General features: G+C 41.8%; 1 protein-coding gene across 1 annotated transcript; it reads right to left on the bottom strand.

Annotated features, from left to right (window-relative positions):
• Positions 1-4917: 4917 nt before the first annotated feature.
• C5H10orf82 (chromosome 5 C10orf82 homolog) lies at positions 4918-13236 on the bottom strand. Its single transcript, XM_053389091.1, has 6 exons — positions 13090-13236; positions 12031-12101; positions 10087-10308; positions 6689-6875; positions 5889-5986; positions 4918-5112 (listed from the first exon to the last, which is right to left on the bottom strand). Exons 2-6 carry the CDS (start codon positions 12086-12088, stop codon positions 4943-4945), a joined length of 735 nt encoding a protein of 244 aa, XP_053245066.1. The 5' UTR covers positions 12089-12101; positions 13090-13236; the 3' UTR covers positions 4918-4942.
• Between the last annotated feature and the right edge of the window lie 24 nt (positions 13237-13260).

Raw genomic sequence — 13260 nt, 5'->3', positions numbered from 1 at the left:
TCTGGTTTAATAGGTTAATCCACCTGAGCTGCCAAATTATAGCCTATGGGAGTTCCCCAGGAACTTCCAGGCTGTCTCACTTTGTGTAGATTACTTCCTTTATGCTTTAAGAGTACATGCTCCCAAAGAACAACAAAGAAAGTGGGTGCAATGTGATACATAGGCGGTAGCTAAATGGGGCTCTTGTAAAGCACATCCACTTTGAAAACACGTGTAGTAGAGGCAGTTAGTGAAATGGGTGAACAAGCCTTAGAAAATATTTAAGCCCACATTTCCACCTCTGGGAAATCTGCATCACATTCTGGTCTACAAAGATTGCTGACTCTATTAGAGAAAGATGGATTGGGAACCAAAGTTCTCATGTATCACATCACAATAGGAAGTAACCAAGGAAATATAATGTAAGAGAAAACCCTAAGAGCCATGTTTTGTGCTCCTTTCCCTGTGATTTCAAATGCATATTTGCTGCAGTGCATAAACATTAGATTGATTACGTGCACTTAGAATACATTTTTACTCCTCCTAAGAAAGTTGAAACATCTTTTGCCTTTGCTAATTCATTTAAACTCAAGCAAGCATTACATTTGCCTATACTGTAATAGTGAAAGGGATTTCATATTTAGAAAACACCCAGCATTATTCGGGCTGCTAGTTTTCCTGAATTTGGCTCCTATGCCTTTATTTTACCTTTGTAGTAAGAAGAAATTTGATAGGTGATCTTTCTTTCCCCACCATAACATTTTCATGCCTGGAAAAAGCTAAATTTGTGCTTCTCATTAAGGCTGCAATCCCACAGATTTGCCTGGAAATAAGTCCTGCAGATTTGTGTGTAGACATGTACTGTACAGTGGTGCCCCGGGTTACAGACGCTTCAGGTTACAGACACTTCAGGTTACAGACTCCGCTAACCCAGAAATAGTACCTCGGGTTAAGAACTTTGCTTCAGGATGAGAACAGAAATCACGTGGTGGGGTGCGGCAGCAGCAAGAGGCCCCATTAGCTAAAGTGGTACCTCAGGTTAAGAACAGTTTCAGGTTAAGAACGGACCTCCAGAACAAAGTAAGTTCTTAACCCGAGGTACCACTGTATATGGTTATATTGTAACTTGTTAACACAGGAGCACCTGGGAGAAATAGAAAAACACACCTGATGACATTATGTGGATTTCAAGCGTCAGTCTCACCTTTGGTGTAGCCACTTTTGCAAAGTGTATAATTTTACAAACATTTCTTGGACATGGGTAGCACTGGGAGCAGAGTGGGGTCGAAAGTGTGTTCTCTTCTCCTCTCTATTTCCAGATCCTCCATAGAAAACCTCCTCTTCCCGCCTCTGGTGCAATTGCTCCTAACATCAACGTATTCACCGTTAACTATGGGTTACCAAACGTCTCTTTTAATAATGAAGTGCAACAGCATTCACTTTGTTGAGTAGTGTTTAAACAAACACTTTGGAAAGCTATCACATAAAATGCAAAGTTAAATGAACATCAAATTACTGTCCATTTCCGCAGCTTTCAGTGCTAATGGAGATATTTTTGTGACCATTTCCAAATGCTTATTCCCACCCCCCCCAAATAACACAAAAAGATTTGTTGTTTGAAAATGCAAGTGGCTGTTAACCATATATTATTTGTAAATACAACATGTTCCTGCATCATTCATTTCAGTGTCTCATTGAGGACTAATTGGTATATATTTTGGTTGACATGTATTGTTCTCTTGTAAAGGTGTCAAATTCCTTAGCTATGTCAGTGACAAAAGCCCCCACTGCTTGTGATATATAAATTATGCTCTTTACTATATAATCAGCCCTATCTGTTAGAATGCTATTTGCAACAAAACATGTTCAAAATATGTACCAGGCAGATTGGTCTTTCTTCATTTTAATATTGTGTTATTCACAGCAAAGTTTTTGATCTGAAGGCTAAAATGGAACATGTTCCAAGATTTGATCAGCATCGTATCAATTAAGAGGCATTTGATTTCAAAAGCTGGTGAGGCTTATTAGTACAGTTCAGACTTCAAAATGTAGCTTTCACTATTAACATCTGAAAACATTGCCACTGTGGTTACAGAAGGAACAGTGTGATAACATCCTAGTATAGATTGATAATCTGGTATGTTGTAAGTATTCCTATGCAACTAAACTTTATTTCATTTACATTGTATTGTAAGGTATTTTTCGGGGAGGGTGGGCAATTTGTGGAGACATTTTGGTGGCTGGTGGTGTTTTCATTTTTTTCAAAAGGTGTAGGTGCACGGGTATAGAAATGCCCAGCATGAAAAAATATAGTGGAGAGCCGAGTGAAGGGGTGACTGGGGAGACAAACACAGCTCAGATACCTGCACTCAAGCTCTGCCCACCAGTGCAGATGGGAAGTGGTGGAATAGCAATGAATATCAGGACTAGGGGAATGGAAAATGTGGAAGCTACTTTGCTGAAGGCACACACAAAAGACTTAAATCTGAATGGGCTGTTTGCAGTATAAGGTTATTTTCTTCTCGGCCACTGAGGTACAGCCCTTCTCTATCCAAAGCTACAAAAGCCAATGTCTGATATTTTCCTACCTTCTGATAGCTAGGCAATTTTAAATCTGTAATCTTTCAATCTCTCTCTCTTAAAAAAATAAAAAATATTCAGAAGTATTATCATTATTTTATTTATTTACACTCCACTTTTCCCCCAGAACCAGGACTCAAGGCAGCTTACAAAAATTAAAACAATCACAGAAAGCTAAAAAAAATACAGAAGATAATTGTTTAAAAGTAACTAAGCTATAATTGAATTAAAACAATGTAAACAACAACAACCAAATCTATTAAACTACAGATAGTAAAAGCACTAAAAACAGCACCATTTAAAGCCCTTTCCTCAAAAGCAGTCAGTTCCCAAAGGCCTGCCGGAATAAAACTTCCTGCCAGTGGAAGGAAAACAAAGAGGGAGCCAATCGAGCCGCACTAGAGAGTTCCAAAGTTTGGGAGCAGCCACTTGGGAGGCCCTCTCAAGTGCCCCCACCAAATGGGCAGGTTCGTATGTTGAAAACCCCAAGCTTTTAGCCTCAAGAGGTAAAGTCCAGGATGGGATATTCCATTGCTATTTCTGTGTATCTGAACAATTTCTACCTATTAGTTCAGCTGCTTCGGTGGCCTATGCCATTTCCCCATACATGGCTTTACTGGAGTAGCACTATTCCACCAAGAAGGAATTTTAAGAAGTAGCTTCTAATGGAAGTAATGTTAATGATTATAATTTGTAATATAGCAGATGCCGTCTAATTTGCCTCCCTCTTCTGATGGCAGGCTGTACAAATTATAGGCTGAGGAAGAAAATCAAAGTCTAAAGGTTAGGAGATTAAGTCAAAGATTTAGAACTTAAATGCTCAACAAGGTACTATACAACACCCTCACACACTGCTACACCAACAATCAGTGTAATTAAATTAACACATTTCTTTAAAAAAAGAAAACCCACCTCCCACAAAATCAAGTACTGCAGATACACACAAACCCTTCAGATATTACGGGACAGATTAAAGAGAGCTGAACTCAAAACGTTTCCGTCAGATTTTAGATAAAATAAATGGGGGGCTTCTACATTAACTAAACAGATGCAAGCAAAGGAATACTCTAGTGAAAAAGGAGGTGAAAATAAATGTACCTCAGTTGCGATAGGAAATCTGAAAAACTCCCCCAAGGTAATTTTGAAAAATGCACTGAAAGCAAATCTACATATTCTAAACGTGCCTCAGAAACCCACTGGAACAACTCTTTCAGATGCCTGTTTCTTTGTACCATTGTTGCAGGGAACCCAAATGTCACCAGCGGCCCCTTCTGTTGTTAGAAAGCAGCATTTCCCAAGCACTGACTGGTAGCAGCTCTCCATAATTTCAGGCAGGAGCGTTTGTCAGCCTTATCTGAAGATGCTGGAGATACTGGAGACTGAACCAGAAACTCTCCTGCATTCAAAACAAGTGATCTACCACACCAGCTGTATCAGACACATCTACACCTGAACTGTGCCAGCTGGTCATTAAAAGAATTGGTGCCTGAGTTTTATTTTTTCATCTTCCTTCCCTGTTCTTTTCTCCTTGTGTGTCACTTTTCTTTATATAGAGAGAGATTATAAATCTGCAGGCAGGGATTGTTTTGTTCTAACTGATTGTATGTTAGCCACTCTGGGTGACTTTTTGGCTGAAGAGTGGGGTACAAATGCTCTAAATAAACTACAGCCCTCCCTTTACATATTTGTATGTAAAGTTCAGGCCACTGAACTGGCCTGTATCACCACTTCTGTCAACCTGTGAAGGATGCATCCTGTCACTCACTCAGTCCTCTGCCTTATGATCCTTTCAGTCGCTTTTGTAGGCAGCAGTAAGCAGTAGCCCTACTCAAGGCAAACTGTCTGCTCCTTTTCTGGCTCAGTCTGCAGTCCACCTACAGCTGTGACTGATGTCACTTCCAGATGCAAAGGTCAAACCAGGCAAACTCCATGGTGGCACTGAGCCAGGAGATGTGCAGTTCATAGCTTGAGTCATCACCCACATCTGGACAGGCTATCATACTATGGGAAGCTGACAGCTGCATGGCAATACCAGGATAGGAAACTAGTTGAACGTCTTACTATGCTTTAGTTCAAAGAGTTTTTAAACTATGCATCTTAGCATCTGAATGACCTTCCACACAGACTCAAGATCTCTGTGCCAGCTCAAATATATAAGATATAGGGTGTGAAGTCAACAGCTAGAGCGGTAACTGATGCTGCAGCTGTGTTCCAGATGTGCTCTAGGCAGAAATACATTTTTTTAGGGTCAGTTTCAAAACCATAATCATCTGTCTAACAACTTGATATTTTAAAATGTAAATAATATTATTTCATACCAAGTGGTTAAACAAACAACATGATAGGATTATTCTCATATAATCTCAGGTATTTCTGTATATTTTTAATTGTTTGCTGCAGTTAAGGGGATCTTTTCTTCCTTGATCGGTTCTTGAAACTTTACAGCCTTCCGTTTCTTATCAAGATAAATGCCATAGCTCACTTCCGGGTGATTGCAGACAGAACAGCTTCTGCTCACATTACCAAAGGTCTTTCCGATGCCAGAACGTTCATCTACAAGACAAAAAGGCCTATTTCAATGCTTAAAGCCTTGTGACAAGTACAGTCAAGGGGTCTAAATGTTCATTGCAGTTTATGGGGAGGCTCAGATTGGTGGGCTCCCATCCGAAGGCTGAGTACTTGCAGGGAGATAATGTGGGAGGCAGCAGGGCCCATAAGCGTGGGTGCACAATTTTGAGGGGGCACAACCCATGTGCACACACACAGGGATCATGAGGCAATAAACTCTTTATACTTTGAACTGAACTGTGTGGGAAAGGAGTTTTCTTAACCAGGAGCTCTGCAAAAGGCTGGAAAACAGGAAAACACCGATGTTCTGCTAGATGGCTTTGCTGGAGCTGTGCATACCCTGCTGATCATAGTGGTCAAAGTGTGGTGTAGTATCAGCAACAGATGGTGAGCCCAGTATAACAGGATATGGGCCAACTGACTTCTACAAGACTAACAAGGTCTTCTTTGGAGGCAAAGGGGCTCTTGTGTGCCCTGCTTCAGAACACCTGCTCAATCAACTCAATGAAGATATAGTAGAAAGCATGATAACCTTTGACTGAGTTATTTTAACTCACATGCACAAGCAAGGCATGTAAAGACCCTTTTCGTCTGAGGACCAAAACAAATCGAGCAATACCCCTCTCATCACCAAGCACCAGCTTTTTTTTGGTGCTGACTCTCTTCTTCTCCAGTCCAAGAGTTGAGACAGGTGAACATGGTCTTGTGAACAGGCCCATAGCAAGTGACCAGTTTCAAATAATGCACTCCTAAAGCCTTACGTGGAATATGCCCAGTATACTTCGGCATCATCCCTTCTGGCCTGTAGAATCTCTGGTATGGGCGTGATTCTTTGAGTTTGGTTGCAGGGATCTCTTTTCTACAAAATAAATAAAATAAATGATGTTTTGGTGCTTGCCATTCTCCAACTTTCTTGACTGTAACAACATATTATATGCAGCTTTGCATATGACTGAAACAGTGCATGTGATAGTCTTATCAAATGCTTCTGGCAAGGCAGAATGTCTCTGGTTTTCATATGGCTAAGACAAGTCCAGACCCTCCAAGTGTCCCTATTTTCCAGGGGCATCCCTGATTTAGAGAAGCCATCCTGGTTTCTGATTTGATCCTGGAATGTCCCACTTTTGGCCATATAAGAACTGCTGCTGCTACCCAGGAGGACTCCCCTGCTGAGCGCCTGGGGCCCCCAGTCCTGCCACTCACCACATGGCCTAGGTTGTGACTCACAGCATCAAAAGTTATACATAATTACAAAAATATAACCACAAATTAAGCATCTCCAACAAAAGCCCCTAAACAATTTCCACCCTGATATTTTCTCATCATCCTGAGAGACAGGTCTTGTAGGATTCACAGCGACCAAGATCTTGTCTTATCATGCTAACAGCTGCTCATGCAAAATGATCAAGGTGTTTAATAATAATATAAAATCACAGGAGGAAAAGATATAAAAATAACACAATGGTTGAGAATAGATGAATGAGTAACATTATGTAACATTATATCCACATGATTTCTCAGCTGCAGCATAGCCCAGTGAAAGATCTTTATGCCAACATACATGGATTCCTTGGTAGCAGGATCCTGTTTGGCTCTGTCCAAGGAGTTCTGAAAATCTCGATAGCAATTTTCTGCCATCACATGGTAGCGAGCTCCGTGACCAAACTCTGTAACCTTAGACCTGGGCACAAAGCCAGTCCAGCCTGGAATAGGTGGCTCAAGTAGACTCCTTTTTGTTTCCACAGGCCCTGCAAAGTGATGAAATGGGCAAAACACAACACAAAGGAATACAGATAAATAAAGAAGCACAAGCTCACACAACTCTGTATGCAATTATGTAGAACTTACCAAAGACCAAATATAAAGTGATGAAATGGGGCATTAATTGAAAGCTTACTGAGGCTAAAAATAACCCTACATAGAGTGAGGAGAACAGCATAAATGAGGTCCATTGCATTAGCACCATGTTTTTTAACTTGCACCATGTATTTTCTGCCTGAATCTGGTTGGTAGATCTTGGGGTTCTATGAAAACATGAAGTAGATCTGACAAGCCTGTAATCTGTGAAACCTTGTATTACTCCACCATTAGCCAACCATTGCAAAGAATTTACTACAGGAAGAAAGACAGGCGCTCTTTAAAACTTTCCAGTTTCAAGAAAACGGGTCTAAGTGGAAAAGAGTTGTATACAATTCCCATCAGTGAGAAAGAGAAATAACAGTTCTATATAGCTCATGGGTTGGATCAAGAATCCGAATATCCTGAGAGAAGACCACTGAAGAAGTCCTAAGGAAGGTTCAAAGCTAGAGGTTGGAAGCACTGTTAGTTCTCCAATTACAGTATTTAGAGGCACCCAGTGCTGGCTGCACTCCAGCAAGAGTAGAACCTAAAGCAAATTCCACTGTGCTAGGTAGTAAGTAAAACCATGGGTATCAGTCTGTGTTATGGCAAATTTGCTAGATAATCATATATACTAATAGCAATCTAAATTATTCAAGTACAGCCAAAATACCATGACCCATGTACAACAGGAAGGTATCAGGAGGCTTTGAAAGACCAAATTTGGCAAAAGTACAAACATAATTTGGGGGGGACCCCAAACAGCCCAATGAAGACTGACCATGCTCAGTGGCCATGGACAGCTGACCAACTGCTGTGGTGGATGTGGGGGGACAGAAAAGCAGGTGAGAAGATGAATGGAATGGAACATCCTGAATGGGAGTAAATCACACTGCAATATTTTGTTGCAAGTCTTATGGTACTTGCATATTAGGTTTCTACAAGTCTGAAGCCTCTCTTTTGAAAGAAATAACTCAGAATGCACGTTGCTTCCTTTCTATTTCTCTAGCTGAGCTTTAGAGGTCGTGGGGCAGGTCCATGTAGCTGTAGATAAAAAACTGAAGACAGAAAGCAATTTCTGTTGCTCTTCATCTGTAATAACAAAGCTATTAGAGCCCTTTGTCATGGTTTAGTGCTGCTAGTTGCAAAGATAGAGTTTCTCTCTCTCAAAAGACCTGGAGAAAGTGACTGGTACTTTTCTCAAAGAGGGAACCGTCATTACCCCCTTAACCACCACAATTCATCAAAACAGTCTTAAGATCTCCTCTGCCTTCCCATGCAACATTCAGGCCACATGTGGATCACTGCCGGGAGCTCCCCCTATGGCAAAGCAAAAATGCTTTTGCTACTAGAATTTGTCATCTGTGCATGACAGCAGAGGAACAAAGGTCAGTGTTTTGCTTTAAAAGAAAATGAAAAACTGCCTAAAAGTTTCCACATTCTGTTAAAAAGAAAAGAAGAGAAAACATTCACAGACAGCTTTTTGTGTGTGCAATGACTCACATCCAACAGAACTTTTACTCCACTGCTCAATCGACTGAAACTGCTTACAAAGTTACAGGAATGAAGATGGAAATCTGTCCTATGGCAAAAAGCTGAAAGCTCAGACTTATCTCTGTTACACCACGTTGGAGGGAGTTAGGAAACAGAGTCAAGAAGGAAAGTTTGTTTCAAGACCTGGATGTGGGCTAGTCAGGCACAGGAACAAAAGAGTATAGCCACAAGTGGAACATGCCCTGATCTAAGGTCAGGTTACATCAGTGGCACAACCACCAGTTTGCGGGTTTCTTTTGAGACAGATATGGAATCGCTAAAGCATTAACGGTGGTGCTCATGTTTCAGGTTAGGGTTAAAGATGATGCCCTGGGTCTGTTGTTATTAATTAATTTCAGTCATGAAGCATTTCTTATGAAGCATTGTGAAGCAATTTCACAAGACTCTGTGTATGTGTGTATTTGTGGGGTTTTTAAAAGTTACATATATAAATACAACTTCAAATCCAATATAGATACAGACTAGGATAAAAAAAGATCTCAATTTAGAAGGCTTCTTAAAGGTGAAAGTCTTCAACAGACAACAAGAAGATGGAAGAGATGGTGCCTGTCTCATATGTAGCCAGTGAGACTTCCAAAAGGCAGGTGTGGAACAGACCAACTTTGTATGGCATAGGCCTCCTGGCAAGACAATGCCTGCAGGATGCCCTCTCCTGCAGAGAACACAGATCAGCTGGGAATATGAAGGGGGAGAAGGTATTTTAGGAATCCTGGTCCCAAACTGCACAGCGCCTTGTATAGCACCTTGAACAGAGCCTGTTCCTGAAAATGTTGAAGCAGGCAAACATGGTGGATAAGTATGCTTATCAGGGTGGGTGGAAGGTTTCATTTGGAACTAAATTTCACCTGTAGATCAGCAATGTGTACATAAGAAGCCAAACCAAGCTTCTTTTTCTTCCTTTTTTTCTTCCTTTCAGTTGCATGCCCTAAGCTAGCTCACTGCTAACATGACATCTGCTCCCTTTGTAACCCTGTATCTCCTCAGAGGCCAAGCATCATGAAAAAAGGAGGCTTCCTCTTGAATGGGAACCATACACTTTAACTCAGTCTAGCAAACCAGCCACCAAGCTTGCAGCCCCTCTGAGTCTCGCCTTAAATATTCCAGCCTGCCACATATGACAGTGACTCTAAGGGTGCTACGTGCAATGAGTTTTCTAGAGTGGTAGCTTGTCTCTGACCCACCTCCTCTCCACACCATATGCTTACAGCACATTCAAAGTGCATGGCTCCCCTTCAAAGAATCCTAGGAACTGTAGTTTGTTAAGGGCACTGGGAATTGTAGCTGTAACTGGTCAACTATAGTTTTGAGGATTCTTTGGGGAAAAGAATGTTCTTTAAAGGTATGGGGTGGATGTGAAAACAACATGGACTCTGCTACTCTGCAGAAACTTGGGATCAAGAGCTGCATCTCCAATAACTGTATCATAGTGGAACAGGCCTCCTGGCAAGACAATACCTGCAGGATGCCCTCTCCTGCAAAGAACACAGATCAGCTGGGGATATGAAGGGGGAGAAGGTATTTTAGGAATCCTAAGCCCAAATTAATTAGAAATGAGGCATACTATACCCAGCACATTTGGATGGTGTTTGCTATTATAGTCATCAAGTACGTTTATTATTTCTTCATTCGAGACAAGAGGTGGCAGCTGGGGTGCTGTAGCCGCTGTGAGCCTCAGTTCTTCCATTTGGTCACATTTTCTCTGAGTAGCCTCACGAAATGCATTCACACACCACACAGAATCATTTCCGAAGCTAGTTCCAATTCGGTAGAATCTATAAGGGATGTAGCCTGGAAAGGGCAACAGAAGTTCACAACCATCATGAAGAAGCCATCAGCGGTCTAGTCTAGGCTTTCCTTCAACAAAATTTCTTGTGTGTGTCTGCAGGACTATCATAAGGATAATCCCACTGTTTACTTATTATTTGTGTATACAGGTTTCGTACAGTCCATGGTGGGAGCCAACTTAAGATTCTGTTGCATTCATAGTAAATGCGTCAAAAGGATGATCTGGTGGGTCACATGCATGGGCTTTCAGCTCCAGCCCTTTTCAGAGTGATCATCCTTACCTGCCCATCGCCAGCTTGTCACTGTGACATTTGTTGCCATTTGATTAATTTGCACAACATGAAATTTGGGTGTTTCCAGAAGCAAAGTTTTGCAGCTGCCGTGCATACTGATTTAGTGTCTGATGTCTGCAAACCTGGGTGCTGTTGATTCCCAGGCTTCTAGTCAGAGGGTAGGTATGAGTGTTGGAATTCTTCACAAGAAAGTGAACATCAGCTTTCTGTCACCTTCCTAGCATTTCAAAGCCTACTGTCACACTACCAACCACTGAGATTTATACCCAAGCAACTAGAAATTTAGCAGATGTCTGAGTCTCAACATTTAGTTTGCCAAAACAGCCAGTGTCATTTGTAGATAATTAATAAAAAATGTTAGAATAGAGCATGTATTAGCAAGATTTTGCAGAAGTGCCCACTGTACCTGCCTATTTTATTTAGTTAAGCGTTCTGTTTTTTAATTTTTATTTAAGGTATTGTATAATGTCAGTCATGCAAGGTAACTCAGCAGAATAAGAATTTTCAATAAAATAGTTATGGAATCAAAGTACTACCACCACTCAAAGTTGTACCCTGAGAATTCAGAGAATTCATAGCAATATTCTAGTTCTCATTATCACTCAGAGGCATTTCTGCAAGAACATACTTCTCTCTCTCTCTCTCTCTCTCTCTCTCTCTCTCTCTCTCTCTCACACACACACACACACACACACACACACCCTGCAGGTAACACACTCTAAAAAATACTGAGTGCAGAAGAGAGCCTAATTTGCCAGTATAAAATTGCTAACCAGATCTTCAGAAAGAGAGCTAGGTATGTGCTTGTGAAATCTGTGGTGCAGTTAGGTAGTTGTAGACTCTAGACTTAGCAGCCTTATGAAGGGACCTATTTAGATAGTATTGTGTACTGTACAGTATTACTGTTGTTCTGCATTTGGGGCTCATCCTATCAGTCTGCTAGTGATGTCAGTCAGCAACTTGTAGATGTGAGGCGCATAAGCTTCCCACCCCTTGGGAGAGAGCCTGAGATTGAAAGGTGTTTTCCCTCATTCATCAGGCAAGACTAGGGTGCTGGGTCAATCCTCACAGCAGGCATAGGCAACGTTTGGCCCTCCAGATGTTTTGGCCTACAACTCCCATGATTCCTAGCTAACAGTACCAGTGGTCAGGGATGATGGGAATTGTAGTCCAAAACATCTGGCGGGCCAAAGGTTGCTTCTGCCTGCCTCACAGCATACAATAGCAAATAGATAGCTTTAACAGGCTACTAAAATCATAATCCTGTTTATTACTGCTATATTGAGTACAAAGTGCATCAAAACAAAGTGGGAGCTGATGTGAAAAGCTGTGATTATTTGGCTGCCCCTTTTAGCATGTTATTTTGCTCTCTGCCAAGTTATCAGCTGAGAAATGGGAACAAAGCTCAGGCCAAGACTCTCTGTTTTTTTACCTGTATATCCTGGTATCAAAGGGTTGCACTCATCTACTTGTCGCTGAAATGGTTCCATGCTTTTTCAAACTCTGATGAAAGAAAGTTAAGACTTTCAACTGAATCTAGACTTTGATATTAATAAGCCGGTTGTTCAAGAATTATCCCAATCAAAACAAATTGGTGTTTCAGGCTGTCAGAACCTTTAAGTCAGAGATTGCAGAAGTACAGTTCCCAGACCTATCCATCAGCCATGCTGCCTGGGGCTGATGGAAACTATAACTTGGCAGCAGCTAGAGGACCACAAGGGAGCCACCCCTGCTATCAGCAGTCATCCATTTCTCTGTGTTAAAACATTAGGAAAGAACCATCGCCTCTCTGCATACGAACAAACTATGGCCAGCAAGTCATCCAAGCAGACTCAAAACTCTTTAGACTTTATTTCCAGTGCAACTCTAGTTATCCTGCACTTGCCCAATCAGTAAGAATACAGAGTTCAATGGGACTTGTTGGGATTGCTGCATTGCTTGGTCAGGAAAGCCTGAAAATTTAACGGAGGAACAAAACCCCTCCAAATGAGAACAAGGGCCTATTATTCTGTTCCAAACAGCAGCCAGCCTCTGGGAAGCTCACAAGCTGTGAGTTAGACCCAAGCTTGCCTTCTGGTTTCTCCCCAGTATTTGGTGCTCAGGGATACAGTGCCTCTGAACATGAAGGTTTCATTTGGCGATTTGATAGGCTGTTCCTATGCTGTTGATAGCGATAGCAATGAAATTGTGTAATCCTTTAAAAAGCTATTTATGTTCCTGGCTGCCACAGGCACACATCCTGCGGAAAGGATCCAGCAGCCTTGTGTTACCTTACTAGCGCCATTGGCTTCTGCTGCTGCAATGTTTCATGTCCTCAGAGCACAAAGGAGATAGGAGGGGGACGACGACAAAAATAACAGTATTGAGATTGGCAATAACAAATGCAGACACATGAGGGCTGAAGACAAAGAGTGTAGCGAGAAAGGCAGCAAACAATGGTCAGCTACCGACAAGAAAGAGAAGAAAATGCAGCAGCCCTGGAAAGACTGACCTGTACAGGAGAGATCCCCCAAACGAAGAATTCGCTCAGGAAGCCGGGCCTGGGCCTTTTACCATGACAAGCTCTGCGAGCAATACCATCCCCCAAGCTGGCTGCTTCCTTGCGACCCTTTACAAGAGAGCTCAAGCTACAGTGCCCCGTCCCTCCCATGGCATTGTGACC

The sequence above is a fragment of the Podarcis raffonei genome, chromosome 5 (assembly GCF_027172205.1).
Source record: "Podarcis raffonei isolate rPodRaf1 chromosome 5, rPodRaf1.pri, whole genome shotgun sequence".
In the NCBI taxonomy this organism is placed as follows: Eukaryota; Metazoa; Chordata; class Lepidosauria; order Squamata; family Lacertidae; genus Podarcis; species Podarcis raffonei.
Note: the sequence above shows the minus strand (reverse complement) of the source record. Positions and strands in the feature narration are given on the sequence as shown.

Coding starts and splice junctions, on each gene's coding strand:
- C5H10orf82 (XM_053389091.1), bottom strand. CDS start 12,088: ATGGAACCATTTCAGCGACAAGTAGATGAGTGCAACCCTTTGATACCA. Junction 10,309..12,030: donor TTTGATACCAGGATATACAG/GTAAAAAAACAG, acceptor TGCCCTTTCCAG/GCTACATCCCTTATAGATTC. Junction 5,113..5,888: donor GTATACTGGGCATATTCCAC/GTAAGGCTTTAG, acceptor TTTGTCTTGTAG/ATGAACGTTCTGGCATCGGA.